This window comes from Oryza brachyantha, chromosome 12, assembly GCF_000231095.2.
Source record: "Oryza brachyantha chromosome 12, ObraRS2, whole genome shotgun sequence".
NCBI classification, from domain to species: Eukaryota; Viridiplantae; Streptophyta; class Magnoliopsida; order Poales; family Poaceae; genus Oryza; species Oryza brachyantha.
The window spans coordinates 10,690,376-10,704,301 of NC_023174.2; the positions used below are offsets into that span (position 1 = coordinate 10,690,376).

The 13,926-nt window shown below is 39.1% G+C and overlaps 1 protein-coding gene and 1 pseudogene across 1 annotated transcript; one reads left to right on the forward strand and one right to left on the reverse strand.

Annotated features, from left to right (window-relative positions):
- Nucleotides 1-454: 454 nt before the first annotated feature.
- Nucleotides 455-2,292, reverse strand: LOC102715997 (annotated as a pseudogene).
- Nucleotides 2,293-7,921: 5,629 nt separating this feature from the next.
- Nucleotides 7,922-13,220, forward strand: LOC102706896 (putative bifunctional dihydrofolate reductase-thymidylate synthase). The gene is given in 11 exon segments (XM_040529779.1): nucleotides 7,922-8,155; nucleotides 8,158-8,351; nucleotides 8,452-8,851; nucleotides 8,901-8,972; nucleotides 9,029-9,094; nucleotides 10,324-10,385; nucleotides 10,476-10,550; nucleotides 10,666-10,831; nucleotides 11,892-12,012; nucleotides 12,883-12,989; nucleotides 13,110-13,220. Coding segments are annotated over 11 exon segments (1,593 nt in total). The 5' UTR covers nucleotides 7,922-7,936.
- Nucleotides 13,221-13,926: the final 706 nt, after the last annotated feature.

The window sequence follows — 13,926 nt, forward strand, 5'->3', positions numbered from 1 at the left end:
CGGCGTGGCCTACGATGGTCTATGACGAAAAAAATGAGCGTCAGCTTACAACATTGGCGTGAATGTGCAATTGGCGCTCCCACTAGAAAGCCAAAATTTACATCAAAACAAATTGGTGTTTGGGACTACTAAAAATTTAGGAGCTAATTTGGGCAACTATTGGATGGATACTTTTAGCCTCTAATGCCAAGATTTATATTTTGGGACTTGTATTAGGAAACCTACTTTTGTTCACATATTAAGGAAGTATTTACATCTCCATCGAGTATAATCACATGGTTCTGTTTGTTCCATCGTTGCCTAAATTATTCTGTACAAAATGACCCTGTTTATGACGATGGCTGGACATCTTCGACAACACGATCCACTACAAACAAGTGTGGAACAAGTGTGGTGGTGGCAATGCTCTGTTCCTGCAGCTAACGTCGCACACTTGACAATTGCCATCTTCAGATCAACTATTCAACACTCTTCTAAGGACGTCGGCGTTCCACCCGAATACAGAATCAGAAGAGCTGTCAACACGTCCAAGGAAAAGGTGTCACCTGGAGATAGATTCAGATATTGATATAGAATCTTCAACAAACTTACAGATTCATTTGATAGGGTGACCAGTAATATATTAAGGTGTGATTCGATATATAAATGAAAATATATATGCACCTGGGGATCGAGATCTCATGATTGAATATTCTATCGGAGATTGGAGGAACATGGTCTTTTTTCTCATTGGCAAAGTTTATAATCTGGAATAGGACTTTCTGGATCAGCTGCCCCAGAGCAGCACGCTTTGAGCTGGCCTCTTCCAATGCTTTTCCTGAGGGTAAATGACAAGGAAAGTTAATTTGTCCATAAGTTTTTAGATGAACAGTTCAATTAATAAGAAATACCACCTCCACTACTTGTTGCTTTGGAGCTGCGTGATTTTCCATGTCCTTTGGGGCTTATGACATGCAAATTGATGAACCACTGTTCCAAGTAAATCCTCTCAGTTTTGTTGGTGAACCAGCTTGGGTTCTTATTCTTCTACATACCTAATATATTCAACTAACTCGGTATTAATATCAAATAACGCAGATGCACAAAGGGCAGAGTACACTCAGTACGAATATCAAACAACCTGGCTTCTTCGATTTGGATGCTTATCCACCCAAGCAATGAACTGGTTGATCTTTTCATCCACCTCCTTTTCTAAGTCAGGAAGTCCACATTGAACCTGGTCAAGCAGAAGAACACAAAAGAACAGGATTATTTGTTTGAAAGCAAGTCACGGACATCATCAGGTCAGGATATGACTTAAAATTTGAAAGTCTTGTAAGATAGTTTGCAACATCAAATAGATTGGATGAAAAAGGCTGCCTGCACTATAGCTCTTGAGGAAATAAAATAATACTCACATAGGTGATCTCAAAGAGATCACAGTCAACATCTTTGGGGCGAACAAGAGTAAGAGTTCGGTGGAAGAATATCGTATGCAAAATACCTGCAGCATATTCATACATACCATCATTACCAACACAGCATGGACAGGCATAAGAAAACAACATATATAATGATGTAACTGCGGAAGTTGAAAAGTCCACATGAAAAAGGTAAAGAACCGAGCAAGACAATATATCTCCTGCGACTAATTAGATTCTTAAAACATATGATCTTTGTCACAAATATACAGTTGCATCACGTAATGCAGCCGGATACCCCTTCAGCCTCTACCATAGATACTTTGTGTAAGATGGTTGTTTGGAATTAGGCTTGTTCTGAAGCTTATATCCAGTGTTGTCAATAGTTGTTTTTCATTTTTTTTTTGGAATAACCTAATTTCAGCAAGGGAGCTCCCCGCCTCCCCCACCATTCTTGCCTAAAAGTAAAAATCTGAAGACAGGTTGCAAAATTTCACATGCGCAGCACAAATCACAAAATCCATTTTTTTTAAGTCTACAAATTTGCACTCTGTGTGGTGGTGAATTCACATATATGATTTATTTAAGGCTACAGGAAGTGTACACTAACTACGATAGACAGTATCAAAACAGGATGCAAAAAAAAATGAAAAAAAAAACAAGAACAGAAACTCACATCGCAGCACATCTTTGATCTCCACCGGTTCCAGCTCCTACCGCAGACGCAAGAACATCATTAGACCGTCGCTAAAAACCTGATCTTTTCGAAACACGAACTATCGCTGCACCAAGCGCAACCGAGCCGCCGCTGCTCTACTGCTGTCTCTGCTTCGGGGAAATAGACCGCCGCCGCCGCCGCCGTGTGGGCTTCGCCCCGTGCGTACGTGCGCATGGTCGCCGTTGTCGCCGTGCGGGCTTCGCCCCGCGCGTGCGCGCGCGCGGTCATCGCCGCCGCCGTGCGGGCTTCTGCCCGTGCGTGCACGGCTGCCGCCTCCACTCTCCTCCTCCGGCCGCGCTGGCTCCGTCGCACGTGCGCCGCCACCGTCGCCGGACCTTCGCGCCGACGGGAAACGGCCGGCTTGGGCCCGCCGCCTTCGGGCGCATTCGCCTCCCCCGCCGGCGGGCGATGGGACGGCCACGGGCTGAGCGCCCTTATTTCCTGGGCCGCCGCCGCTATTTGGGCCGTCGGCGCTCATGGGCCGACTCGGCCGCATGGGCCGGTGCCCCCTACGCGCACGCTGCCTAACGGGCCGACCTCTTGTAGGCCGGCCCGGTAATTGGATGGGCCGAAAAAATTTAATTTAATTTTGTTTAAATTATTTTTTAATTTTAGAAATCAATTTATACCTTATTTGGGTTGTTTAAAATTGCTGAAAATTTGATAAAATATATTTTATTGCTCAGAAAATTATTTCTAGTCAAATGGAACCAACGGGAAGTTTGCTAGAAAGAATTTATGATGTGAAGTTATTTATTGACCAACGTTATTTATGATTTCACGTCAATTTAAATTTGATTATTTCTTCCTTGATTATTTCTGCCCAACGGTAATATAATTAAGGATTTATTTCATTATTTTCTAAGTCTTTTCTGCCCAACGTTGACTAGATTTGGAGAAGTATTATATATATAATATTTTTATTTTTGATCAAATGTTTTATATTATAAATTGTTATCTGCAGCTTTGTCACAGCTTAAGAGGATTGAGCCACTTGATGGAGCTAATTATGCTGAGTGGAAAAACAACATGCTCCTGAATTTGGGGTTGTTGGAAAATGATCTTGCAGTTAGAGAGGATCCACCTGTGGAACCGAAATTAGCTGGTTACATGGATGAGAATGATGAGGAATGCATCAATCTCAAGTGGGCTTACGATGAAAAGTGGTCCGCTTGGGAGAAATCAAACAGAGTGTCCCTAATGTACATCAAGAGCAACATCTCTCCGTCCATTATAGGGGGGATTGTTGACTCTGACAATGTTAAGGCGTACCTAGCCAACATTGAATCGAACTACAAGGCGCGTACCAAAACTTATGCCAGTACTCTTATCATGAAAATGAGATCTTCTGTCTACGATGGAAAGAAAGGCATCCGACAACACATCATGGAAATATCACACATGGCTCATCAACTAAAGACGATGGACATGAAAATTTCGGAAGCCTATCTTGTCCATTTCATCCTGAACTTACTAAACTCTGATTATGATCCGTTCAAAATTCATTACAATACTCAAAGAGAAAAGTGGACTATTCAGAGCTTATCTCCCACGCAGTGGAAGAGGAAGAGCGTCAAAAAGCCAAAAGGCAGAAATATATTGACCAGCTCAACCTCGTCAACTCTAAGGGTAAGAGAAAGTCCATCAAGGAGAAGCCTCTAGATCAAAGAAAAAGGGCAAGCCATCTCACCCTACGAAACAAGGAGGGAGTAAGGCTGCTCAATCAACTACTCAACCTTCAGCTGGGCCAAAATTCAAGAGTCCTCACTGCACTTTCTGTGACAGTGATGGACATTGGCACAGAGACTGCCCCCGCTTCAAGGAGTGGTTGGCCCGTAAAGGTATAAATAAAATTAATGAAATTTCCAACGTTAATGAATCCCTATATGTTGAGTTTTCCCGAAATTCTTGGTGGGTTGACTCAGGTGCCACTGTGTACGTTACTAATTCATTACAGGGATTGAATGACGTCCAGACGCTAAGAAAGGGGGAGCACATCCTAAGAGTAGCTGATGGAGCAGAGATTGAAGTGGAGGCTGTTGGAGACCTGGTACTCAAGCTTCCCAGTGGCTACAATTTAATACTTAATAATGTCTTAGTTGCTCCTTCCGTTAAAAGGAATCTTATTTCAGTTAGTGTCCTAGCAGAGTCAGGATATGACTGTTATTTTTCGAAGAGAACTTGTTACATTAAACATCTAAATAAAGTAATTGGTCTTGCCTTCGTGCAAGACAAACTCTACTTACTCTCTTTGGATCATACTGTGATGAATGTCATCGAAATTGTGGCACTGTCGCTTAGGCCACATTTCTAGGGGGAGAATCGAACGTCTCATTAAAGAAGAATTATTACTCCCCTTAGATTTTTCTGACGCTGATCATTGCATAGATTGCGTTAAAGGAAAATTTGCTAAATCAATTAAGAAAGGAGCCACTAGGAGCACGAGTCCACTAGAAATAATTCACACTGATATTTGTGAATCATTCCTAGTGACATTTGTAGATGGTTTTGATTCATTCATCACATTTACGGATAATTACTCCCGTTATGGATATATTTACCCCATAAGCAATCGTTCCGAATCTCTCGAAAAATTCAAATTATTCAAAGCAGAAGTTGAAAACCAGCACAACACGAAAATTAAAATAATGAGATCAGACCGTGGTGGTGAATACTATGGGAAACATGCTCCATTTGGGCAAAGTCTTGGTCCATTTGCTCAATATCTTCAGATTCATGGGATTATTGCTCAATATTCTATGCCTGGGGAGCCTCAACAAAATAGAGTGGCAGAAAGACGCAACCGCACACACATGGAGATGGTGTGGAGCATGCTTAGTCACTCCAACTTATCAAATAAATTATGGATTGAGGCATTAAAAACTGTTGCACACATACTAAACAGATTTCCAAGCAAATCGGTGCCGAAAACTCCGTATGAATTATGGACCGGAAGAAAACCGACATTGAATTATTTGAAAGTGTGGGGCTGTCATGCAGAAGCTAAATTATTCAACCACCAATTAAAGAAATTAGACCCCAAGACTGTGAGCTGCTATTTTATCGGTTACCCGTTGCATTCTAAGGGATATCGATTTTACTGTCCAGACCGTGTCACTAAATTTGTAGAAACCAGACACGCTGTCTTCTTGGAAAATTATGAAACGGGGAGTTCACAGGAAAGGGAAATTAATCTTGAGGAAATTCGGGTGAGTGTTTCTTCTCCTCCGAAAATCCAAGAGAATAATGTCCCTATTTTTCATAATGTACCACAAACTGTAGTTCTCACTGTTGGCGCTACGGCTACTGCTGAGGAAAATACCGAAACCCATGAAAATAATGAGCCTCAACAGAGTCCTGTGATACATAATGAAGAAGAAATTCCACAACCTGATCCTGAACCGTCTGTGGTCAATAATGAAAATAAAGAATTAAGACGATCACAACGGAACAGGAGATCTGCCATCCCTGATTATTATGAAATTTACATGGGTGAAGATATTGGGAAGGTAGACGACCCCACCTCATTTAAAGAAGCCATAAGCAGTCAAAATTCATCCAAGTGGATTCAAGCCATGGAAGATGAACTCAAATCAATGAGCCAAAATAAAGTGTGGGATCTAGTAGAAATTCCTAAAGGAGTAAAAACAGTAGGTTGCAAATGGGTCTACAAAACTAAATTGGACTCCAAAGGAAATATCGAACGATTCAAAGCAAGACTTGTGGCGAAGGGTTTTTCGCAGAGAGAAAGAATTGATTACAATGAAACATTTTCTCCTGTCTCTAAGAAAGACTCATTCAGAATTGTCATGGTGCTAGTGTCACATTATGATTTAGAACTCCATCAAATGGATGTGAAAACAACATTTCTAAATGGCAACTTAAATGAAAATGTTTACATGGCTCAACCGGAAGGTTTTGTTGTGGAAGGAAAGAGCCATATGGGATGCAAACTTAAGAAATCCATCTATGGACTTAAACAGGCGTCAAGACAATGGAATCTTAAGTTCGATGAAATTATCAAGAAATTCGGATTTAAGGAAAATAAGGTGTACAACTGCATTTATACCAAAATTAAAAGTGGGAAATTCATTATACTAGTATTCTATGTAGATGACATTTTATTAGCAAGCAGTGACAAGAATCTGCTGCGAGAAACCAAGGAATTTTTGTCATCAAAATTTGATATGAAAGATCTCGATGATACATCATACGTTTTGGGAATCGAGATTCACTGAGACAGGTCCAAAGGGGTGCTAGGATTATCTCAGAGATCATATATTTCCAGAATATTTGAAAGATATAATATGAGCAAATGCTCGACATCACCTGCTCCAATTATGAAAGGGGACAAATTTGGTTCATTCTAAAGTCCGAGAAATGAATTGGAAGAAAAAGAAATGACTAAGGTACGATATGCTTCAGCTGTCGGAAGCTTAATATATGCTGAAGTTTGTACGCGACCAGACTTGGCGTTTGTAACCGGGATGCTTGGCAGATATCTGTCTAAACCAGGTATGGACCACTGGAAGGCAGTAAAGAAAGTATTGCGCTGTTTGCAAGGAACTAAACATTACATGCTCACATACAGAAAATCTGATAAGCTTGAAGTTATAGGCTATTCGGATGCTGACTTCGCAGGGTGTTTAGATACCAAGAAATCTACTTCTGAGTATATATTCACTCTCGCGCGGGGGGGGGGGGGGGGTGGGGGCATTTTATGGAAAAGTACTAAACAAACACTGACTGCATCGTCGACAATGTAGACAGAATTTGTGGCATGTTATCACGCAACAGGGCAGGCTGTATGGCTCAAAAATTTTATCCTGGGATTACAAGTGGTTGACAGCATTGAAAGACCACTGACAATATACTGTGACAATGAGGCCGTAGTTTTCTATACGAGTAAGAACAAGTCAAGTGAAGCTGCCAAACACATTGACATTAAATATCATGTTGTGAAAGATAGAGTACATGATCAAACAATTAAAATTGAATACATAAACACTAAACCAATGCTTGCGGATCCGTTAACCAAAGACTCACCTCCCAATTTGTTCAAAGAACATGTGGCCAACATGGGATTGTGTAATGACCTTGAATATGATCTTGGAAACCGGGGCAATTAAGTACAATCAATACCTGCTTAATTAATCAAGGGTTTATTTGTATGATATTGTGAACTATAAGTCTTGTCGTCTCAATAATGCTAAATGTTGTTGTGACACATTGCTTTGGGGAGCTATATTATATGATGGACTTGTAATTAATCTCTAAATCAAGGGGAGAATGTTGGTTGATTTATCGGTTAGCCGATATTTAGGAAAGGATATAACCACTGTAATCCTATCCGTAATCTATCTCTAACTCTAAATTTGTAACCCTCATTTAGTTTTCCGCATTTGAATTAATCGGTGATCTTGTATTGATTAGGGTTTCAATTCGTAATCTATTGTTTATGGTTGAATTGAATAATCTAACACAATGTACTCCGGAATTATAGTAGGTGATAGGTAGTCACATTTCCTCAGTGATTTCTAAAGGTCAGTGATTGCTTTCTCTTATTTGGTTCGAATGTATGAAGTCTTAAATTCTTGTACATGTTTTCCTTAATGTTCTTAAAGACTGGATCTCAATATTATAAATCTTCTTTCACTGATAAGCTGGATTCTTTCTCATGTGTTGCTTTACTTATTTTCAGGCCACAAAAATTTTCAGCGAGAGTGGTGTCCCAATTTTGAGATTCCAAAGTCATAAATATCTTGAATTGAGGAAAAAGGTTAAAATTTCCTGCTTTTACCAGTCTCAAGCGATAGCCATGTCTACCGATGTTACCAGTGCCAGTTCAAAGGGCAATCTTCAGACAAGATATCAAGTTGTGGTTGCCGCTACTAGTGACATGGGCATTGGGAAGGACGGGGTACTGCCATGGAAACTGCCGAGTGACCTAAAGTTTTTTAAGGACATTACAATGACTACTTCAAATCCTTCAAAGAAAAACGCTGTTGTAATGGGAAGGAAAACATGGGAAAGCATACCCGGCCCATTCAGTTTAGACCTCTCCCTGGTCGTCTGAATATAATATTGACTCGTTCTGGGAGTTTTGATTTTGCAACTGCAGAAAATGTTGTTACCTGTGGAAGTTTGGATTCTGCCTTAGAATTGCTATCAACAACTCCGTACTGTTCAACAGTCGAGAAGATTTTTGTAATAGGGGGTGGCGAGGTTCTGAGGTGAGTCGTCATCATTTTATATGAATACATTTGTGCACAACATTACTTGAATATTCTGTCATCGTATTCAATATTAACTTAAGACCAAGTTCTGTTGTAGGCAATCTCTAAATGCGCCTGCTTGTGAGGCCATTCATCTTACCGACATAGAGTCCAGCATTCAATGTGATACTTTCATTCCTCCAATTGATCTCTCTGTATTCCACCCATGGTATTCATCGTATCCAGTGGTTGAAAACAGCATTAGACATTCGTTCATTACCTTTGTTCGTGTTACAAAATCAATTGCAGAAGCTAATGATTCAAGTGGCAAGGAATTGACTGGAAATGATTCTAAGAAGAATAAGTTTGAAATTGAGAATTTTTCATTTTTACCTAAAGTGATATTTCAAAGGCATGAGGAGTATCAATATCTCAATCTTGTTCAAGATATAATAAGAAATGGTGCCAAGAAAAATGACAGAACAGGGACAGGGACAACATCAAAATTTGGTTGCCAGGTACTTTCTCATCATATTTTTATTGGAATTATATTTGATCTATGGAAAGCTATATGTATTTTTTTTTCCTTATCACATGCGGTTCAACTTAAGGAGGAGCTTTCCATTGCTCACAACAAAGGTATTTTATACCTTTGATTAGTAAAATATTCTCTGTGTTTTCTTTGCCTTTACCAGAGGGTATTTTGGCGTGGTGTTCTTGAAGAGCTATTGTGGTTCATCAGTGGCTCAACAAATGCAAAGGTGCCTTCTTTAATATATACAACAACTAATTACTTGAGATATTATGAGACAAATCTATTTTTAGTTTGTTGTGCTACATTAGTGGTAAAAAGACTAGTGCTCTTTTCACTAACAAGGGGATATGCTCCCATGGGCACTTAAATAGTTGAGGCTGATAGTATTAAGTACGGTGCATCTTTGAAAGTTATTCAGAGCTTGCTGTATTTTCAAACTATCTTGATGGCACTTGGTCCATTCATCTGTTTTTTAAATGCCACCTTATATATACATTTCCAACCAGATATTATGTTGTTTTCATGATATCATATGCCAGTTTTATTACTCTTATATAACTACCAAGCATGGTCATATCCCAGTTACTTAGATCATCTCCAAGACTAGCCTAATCACACTAGCCTAGCTAGATACAAAATTTGCTAGCCATATTTCATATGCACTCCAAGAGACTAGCAAAAATATACACTAAATATTCTAATGGCTAGCCAAATCAAGTGAGAGAATATATGGGAAAGACAGTCGACATGGGATGGCTAGCCAAATGTAGCTAGTCGTGTGGGTCTTTTGGCTAGCCTAGCTGGATGGCTAGTGTCCTGGAGCTACATTTTTGAAGATGCTAGCTAAAATTTGGTATAGAGGATGGTTTGGCTAGTCTGTTGGAGATGCTCTAAATTTGCCTTTTATAATATAGCTTTTGGTTCTGTTGTTACTGTAATGCTCCTTACGACCGTGGCCACTGACAATTTCATGGGAAAGGCAACACCTGAAGTTCACGGGCTAGGCAGTAGGCACTTGTTTATTCATCAAGCGCGTACTTATATAGACAGTGGCCCCTTAAGAAACTAAATTATAACTCAATCTCTAATTCTATCTCTAAACTAACTCGCTGCTAAACTAGCGATGATAATGTTCGCCCACGTGAGCAATGTTCCTGCACATAACAGCTTTAAAGTTGCAAGTCATCCATGATTCATATTAGGGTGCTAATGATGCTATTACTATTACTACATTCAAATTGTTGGCTGTTTTGTCATACGTACTGAATTTCGTAACCCATGTTGACCTGCTGTGTTCAATTGAGTTGACCTGCTGTGTTCAATTGATATTTGATAGTTTCTTTTAACTCATCCAATCTATATTCCATATGGGCACTATGTGTGAAAATTTAAATTATTTTTATTCAATTATTTGTTATTTTATTTGTTGAAGTATAAACAAGTTATCATTCACAGGTTTTACGGGAGAAAGGTATTCACATATGGGATGGCAATGCTTCAAGGCAGTATCTTGACAGGTGCATCTCTTGTAGTTGTGTAGGAGTATCTTTATGACAGAAACATAACTTGAGCATCCAGAATCTGATTTTTCTGGGAATTTTTTTTAGTATTGGTTTATCACAAAGGGAAGAGGGAGACTTGGGACCAGTTTATGGATTTCAGTGGAGACATTTTGGTGCTGAGAAAGTTTACATTACTTTGGAACCTCTCTCTCTCTCTCTCTCTCTCTCTCTCTCTACATATTTCTTTAACAGTGCCTGTCTGACCGGATTATAATTTATTTGTTATATTCCATAGATATATTGACATGCATGCTGACTACACGGGAAAAGGTTTTGATCAGTTAATGGACGTCATTAACAAGATCAAGAACAATCCCGATGTTATAAGAATCATTTTATCTGCATGGAATCCAACAGATCTGAACAAGATGGCGCTGTCACCATGCCACATGTTTGCACAGGTTAGTATGGATTATAATCTTTTTTTCTTTATCAGGCTTCAGTCTTTCCTATTTACAGAATTTAATGTTGCCAATCTTCCATGTAATCTTAACATTGTAAATAACTGAAGCAGTGGAAGCTATGTTAAAAAAGTTCAATTTATCTCTAAATTGAAAACTACTCCTAAGATCTTTTGCAGAGTCCACATAGTTTCCAATGTTACATATTAATGATACACCGATAGTCTGATGGTACATAATTATGATCAGACAATTTATTTAAAAAGACAGGCAAGGCCTCTGCTGAATGTATCAGCACAGGGGGCAAACATAATTTGCAAAGATAGTTTACAGTGTCCACATTGATTTTGAAGGCTGTCTTTTGGAGCTTGGAACACTTCTATCTCCCCCCTTCTGACTGTTCCAACAAATGTAGATCATGAGGCTTTTGAATTTCCTCATTTGTTTTCTCATATTGTGTTAGTTTCATGCCACCATCCTGCAAGCTATGGAAGACATTTCGTAATTTGAACGTTCTATATTTTTTTTAACCTTGAAGAGGTTAGGCACAGTTTGTTTGGGCGCCATGATGACCAACCATTGCCAAGGGTCCATTTCATGGAGAGAATGCAGTGCTGTTTGTACAGTTCTTCACATTGTTCTGCTTATCCAACCATTTCTTTTCACTGCTTCTCTATTCATCCAAAGCCACTGGAAGCAGAGCACGATCAAAACTTTTCAAAATTCTAATTCACAGACATTCCTAAATCTTTTCGTTGTTCAATTTATCCCATTTAACAAGGCAGTGACCTCACTTGCACCATGAAGAGAAAAGGCGTTATGATACGTAATCTCTTAATTGCCCAATCAGCAAAGATTGTTAGGTGATAGATTGGCATAGTAAGCGAACCAAATTAAAAGAGCCAATCTTCTGGATGGAGACAACAGACAAGTTTTCCATGACTTTAAGCTTTTAATGAAATTGTTTCGATGTTCTTGGATGTGTCTTTTGTAGAAGCAGTGTTATGCTTTTCTCATTTGACTAGCTTATCTAACCTCTGTAATGTACTGAAATCCACAGTTTTATGTTGAGAATGGGGAGTTATGCCAGATGTATCAACGCTCTGCTGACATGGGGCTTGGTGTACCATTCAACATCGCATCATATTCTCTTTTGACCTGTATGATTGCACAAGTGTGTGGTATGTTCTCGCTCATGTTTTTACACCGCTTTTTTTGTTTCTCGTAGAGTCCAAACTTCAAATTAAAATCCTTTGCTCATGCTAATTTTCATAACAACTTAGTTTATTATTTTTAGAGTGAAATGCACCAGCGGTCTCTAAACTTATGTGCATGTGTCATCTAGGTCCCTAAACTCTCAAAATGCATTTTTGAGTCCCCGAACTTGTCCGGAGTGTCATATAGGTCTAATCGGGCTCCAGCCCGCTCCATCCGCTGACGTGTCATGCCACGGTGGCGCCTACGTGTTGGTGTGGCCATGTGAGTTCCACATGTCAGTATCTCTCTCCTCCTTATTCTTTTCTCTCTCTTTTCGTAGGTGTCACCGCGGCATGCCACGTCAACGGATAGAGCGGGTCGGAGCCCGTTTGGATTTATATGACACCCCCGGACAAGTTCGGGGACCCAAAAATACATTTTGATAGTTCAGGGACCTAGATGACACATGTACATAAGTTTAGGGACCACTGGTGCACTTCACTCTTATTTTTATCTTTTTCTTTGAGCGAAATCACAATAGATGTGGCACCTGTGGTTAAATAGTTTATTGTTATTCTGGATTACATATTGGTTGCTATATATACAGAGATTTGTCATATTAACCTATATGCTGGAACTGTTTAATTGGAAACAATTATTTTAAGGCTATCCGTTTCCCGGCAGAAAAACTGTTTTGAACCATTAATCATTCATTAATGCTAATATGGAACAAAATACTAATATTCTTGGTTTATTACATCCCATTTCATAGCTAATATAAAAATATAGTATGATAAACAGTTGCAGAGCTACCTGATCCCAACTCTTTGTCCCTTCTATTTCAATGTGAGCAGATCTTTCTCCTGGAGATTTTGTCCATGTTAGAGGCGATGCTCATCTTTACCGTACACATGTTCAAGCATTAGAAGAACAAATGCCGAAGCAGCCTAAACCGTTCCCTGTAAGAAATTATTGATTAATTATTGTATAATTATACCATTTTATGCAAAGTACTTCATTATTTGAAATTTTCTGTTGCATTTTACTGACTATTTTTTTGAGTTTTGGATCCCATGTGCAGATTTTGAAGATAAATCCTCTGAAGAAAGATATTGATTCATTTGTCACATCAGACTTCAAACTGGTTAGCTATGACCCTCACCAGAAGATAGAAATGAAGATGGCAGTCTGAGACTGAGTAGGTCGCTTTTCTGGCATTTTGACTAGCATATGATCTTTTTCTTGTGCCAAGAGCAAATGTTTTGTTTTGTTGCCGACATATGTTGTATATTTGATGGTTAACTGATATGATTTATTGGACTGAAGTGCTCTTGTACTGGATCAGTTGGTATCCATACTAGTGGTACTGGTGTGGGTGATGAAGGCAACTCCATGCTTGAAAGAAATTGACAATGCCCACGTGTTGATCTCCACATCAACTATCTACATTTTGTGGGAAAAATATGAGTAACAAATAGTTGTAGAAATGTAAAGATTACAAATAGGCCCTAGAAGAACTTAAACAAAAATATACCCTTTTGCTTGGTGCCATGGTTACTGGTGCTAAGGTCCAACGTCTTTGCACTAAAGATGATGGTGCTAATACTCTCGATTCTTATAATGGTTGAGTCACTGATATGGACTTTTTTCATCAAAGATACTAGTAATGTGCTTGTGTTAATGCTATGGTGACAAAATATGTTTGATAATGTATTATTTGTCAAATTTAATTTTATATAAAAATACAATCAATCTTTAAATCAATCCAAGTTCTGTACCAAATATAATTGACGCAAAATGCAATAGTGTAGGGAGGTAAGCTTAACTCCATGTGTTGACCCAAAATTTGCATTACTGTTATGTGAAAATTAGGGTAACAGACGAAGTCTAGGGAGATA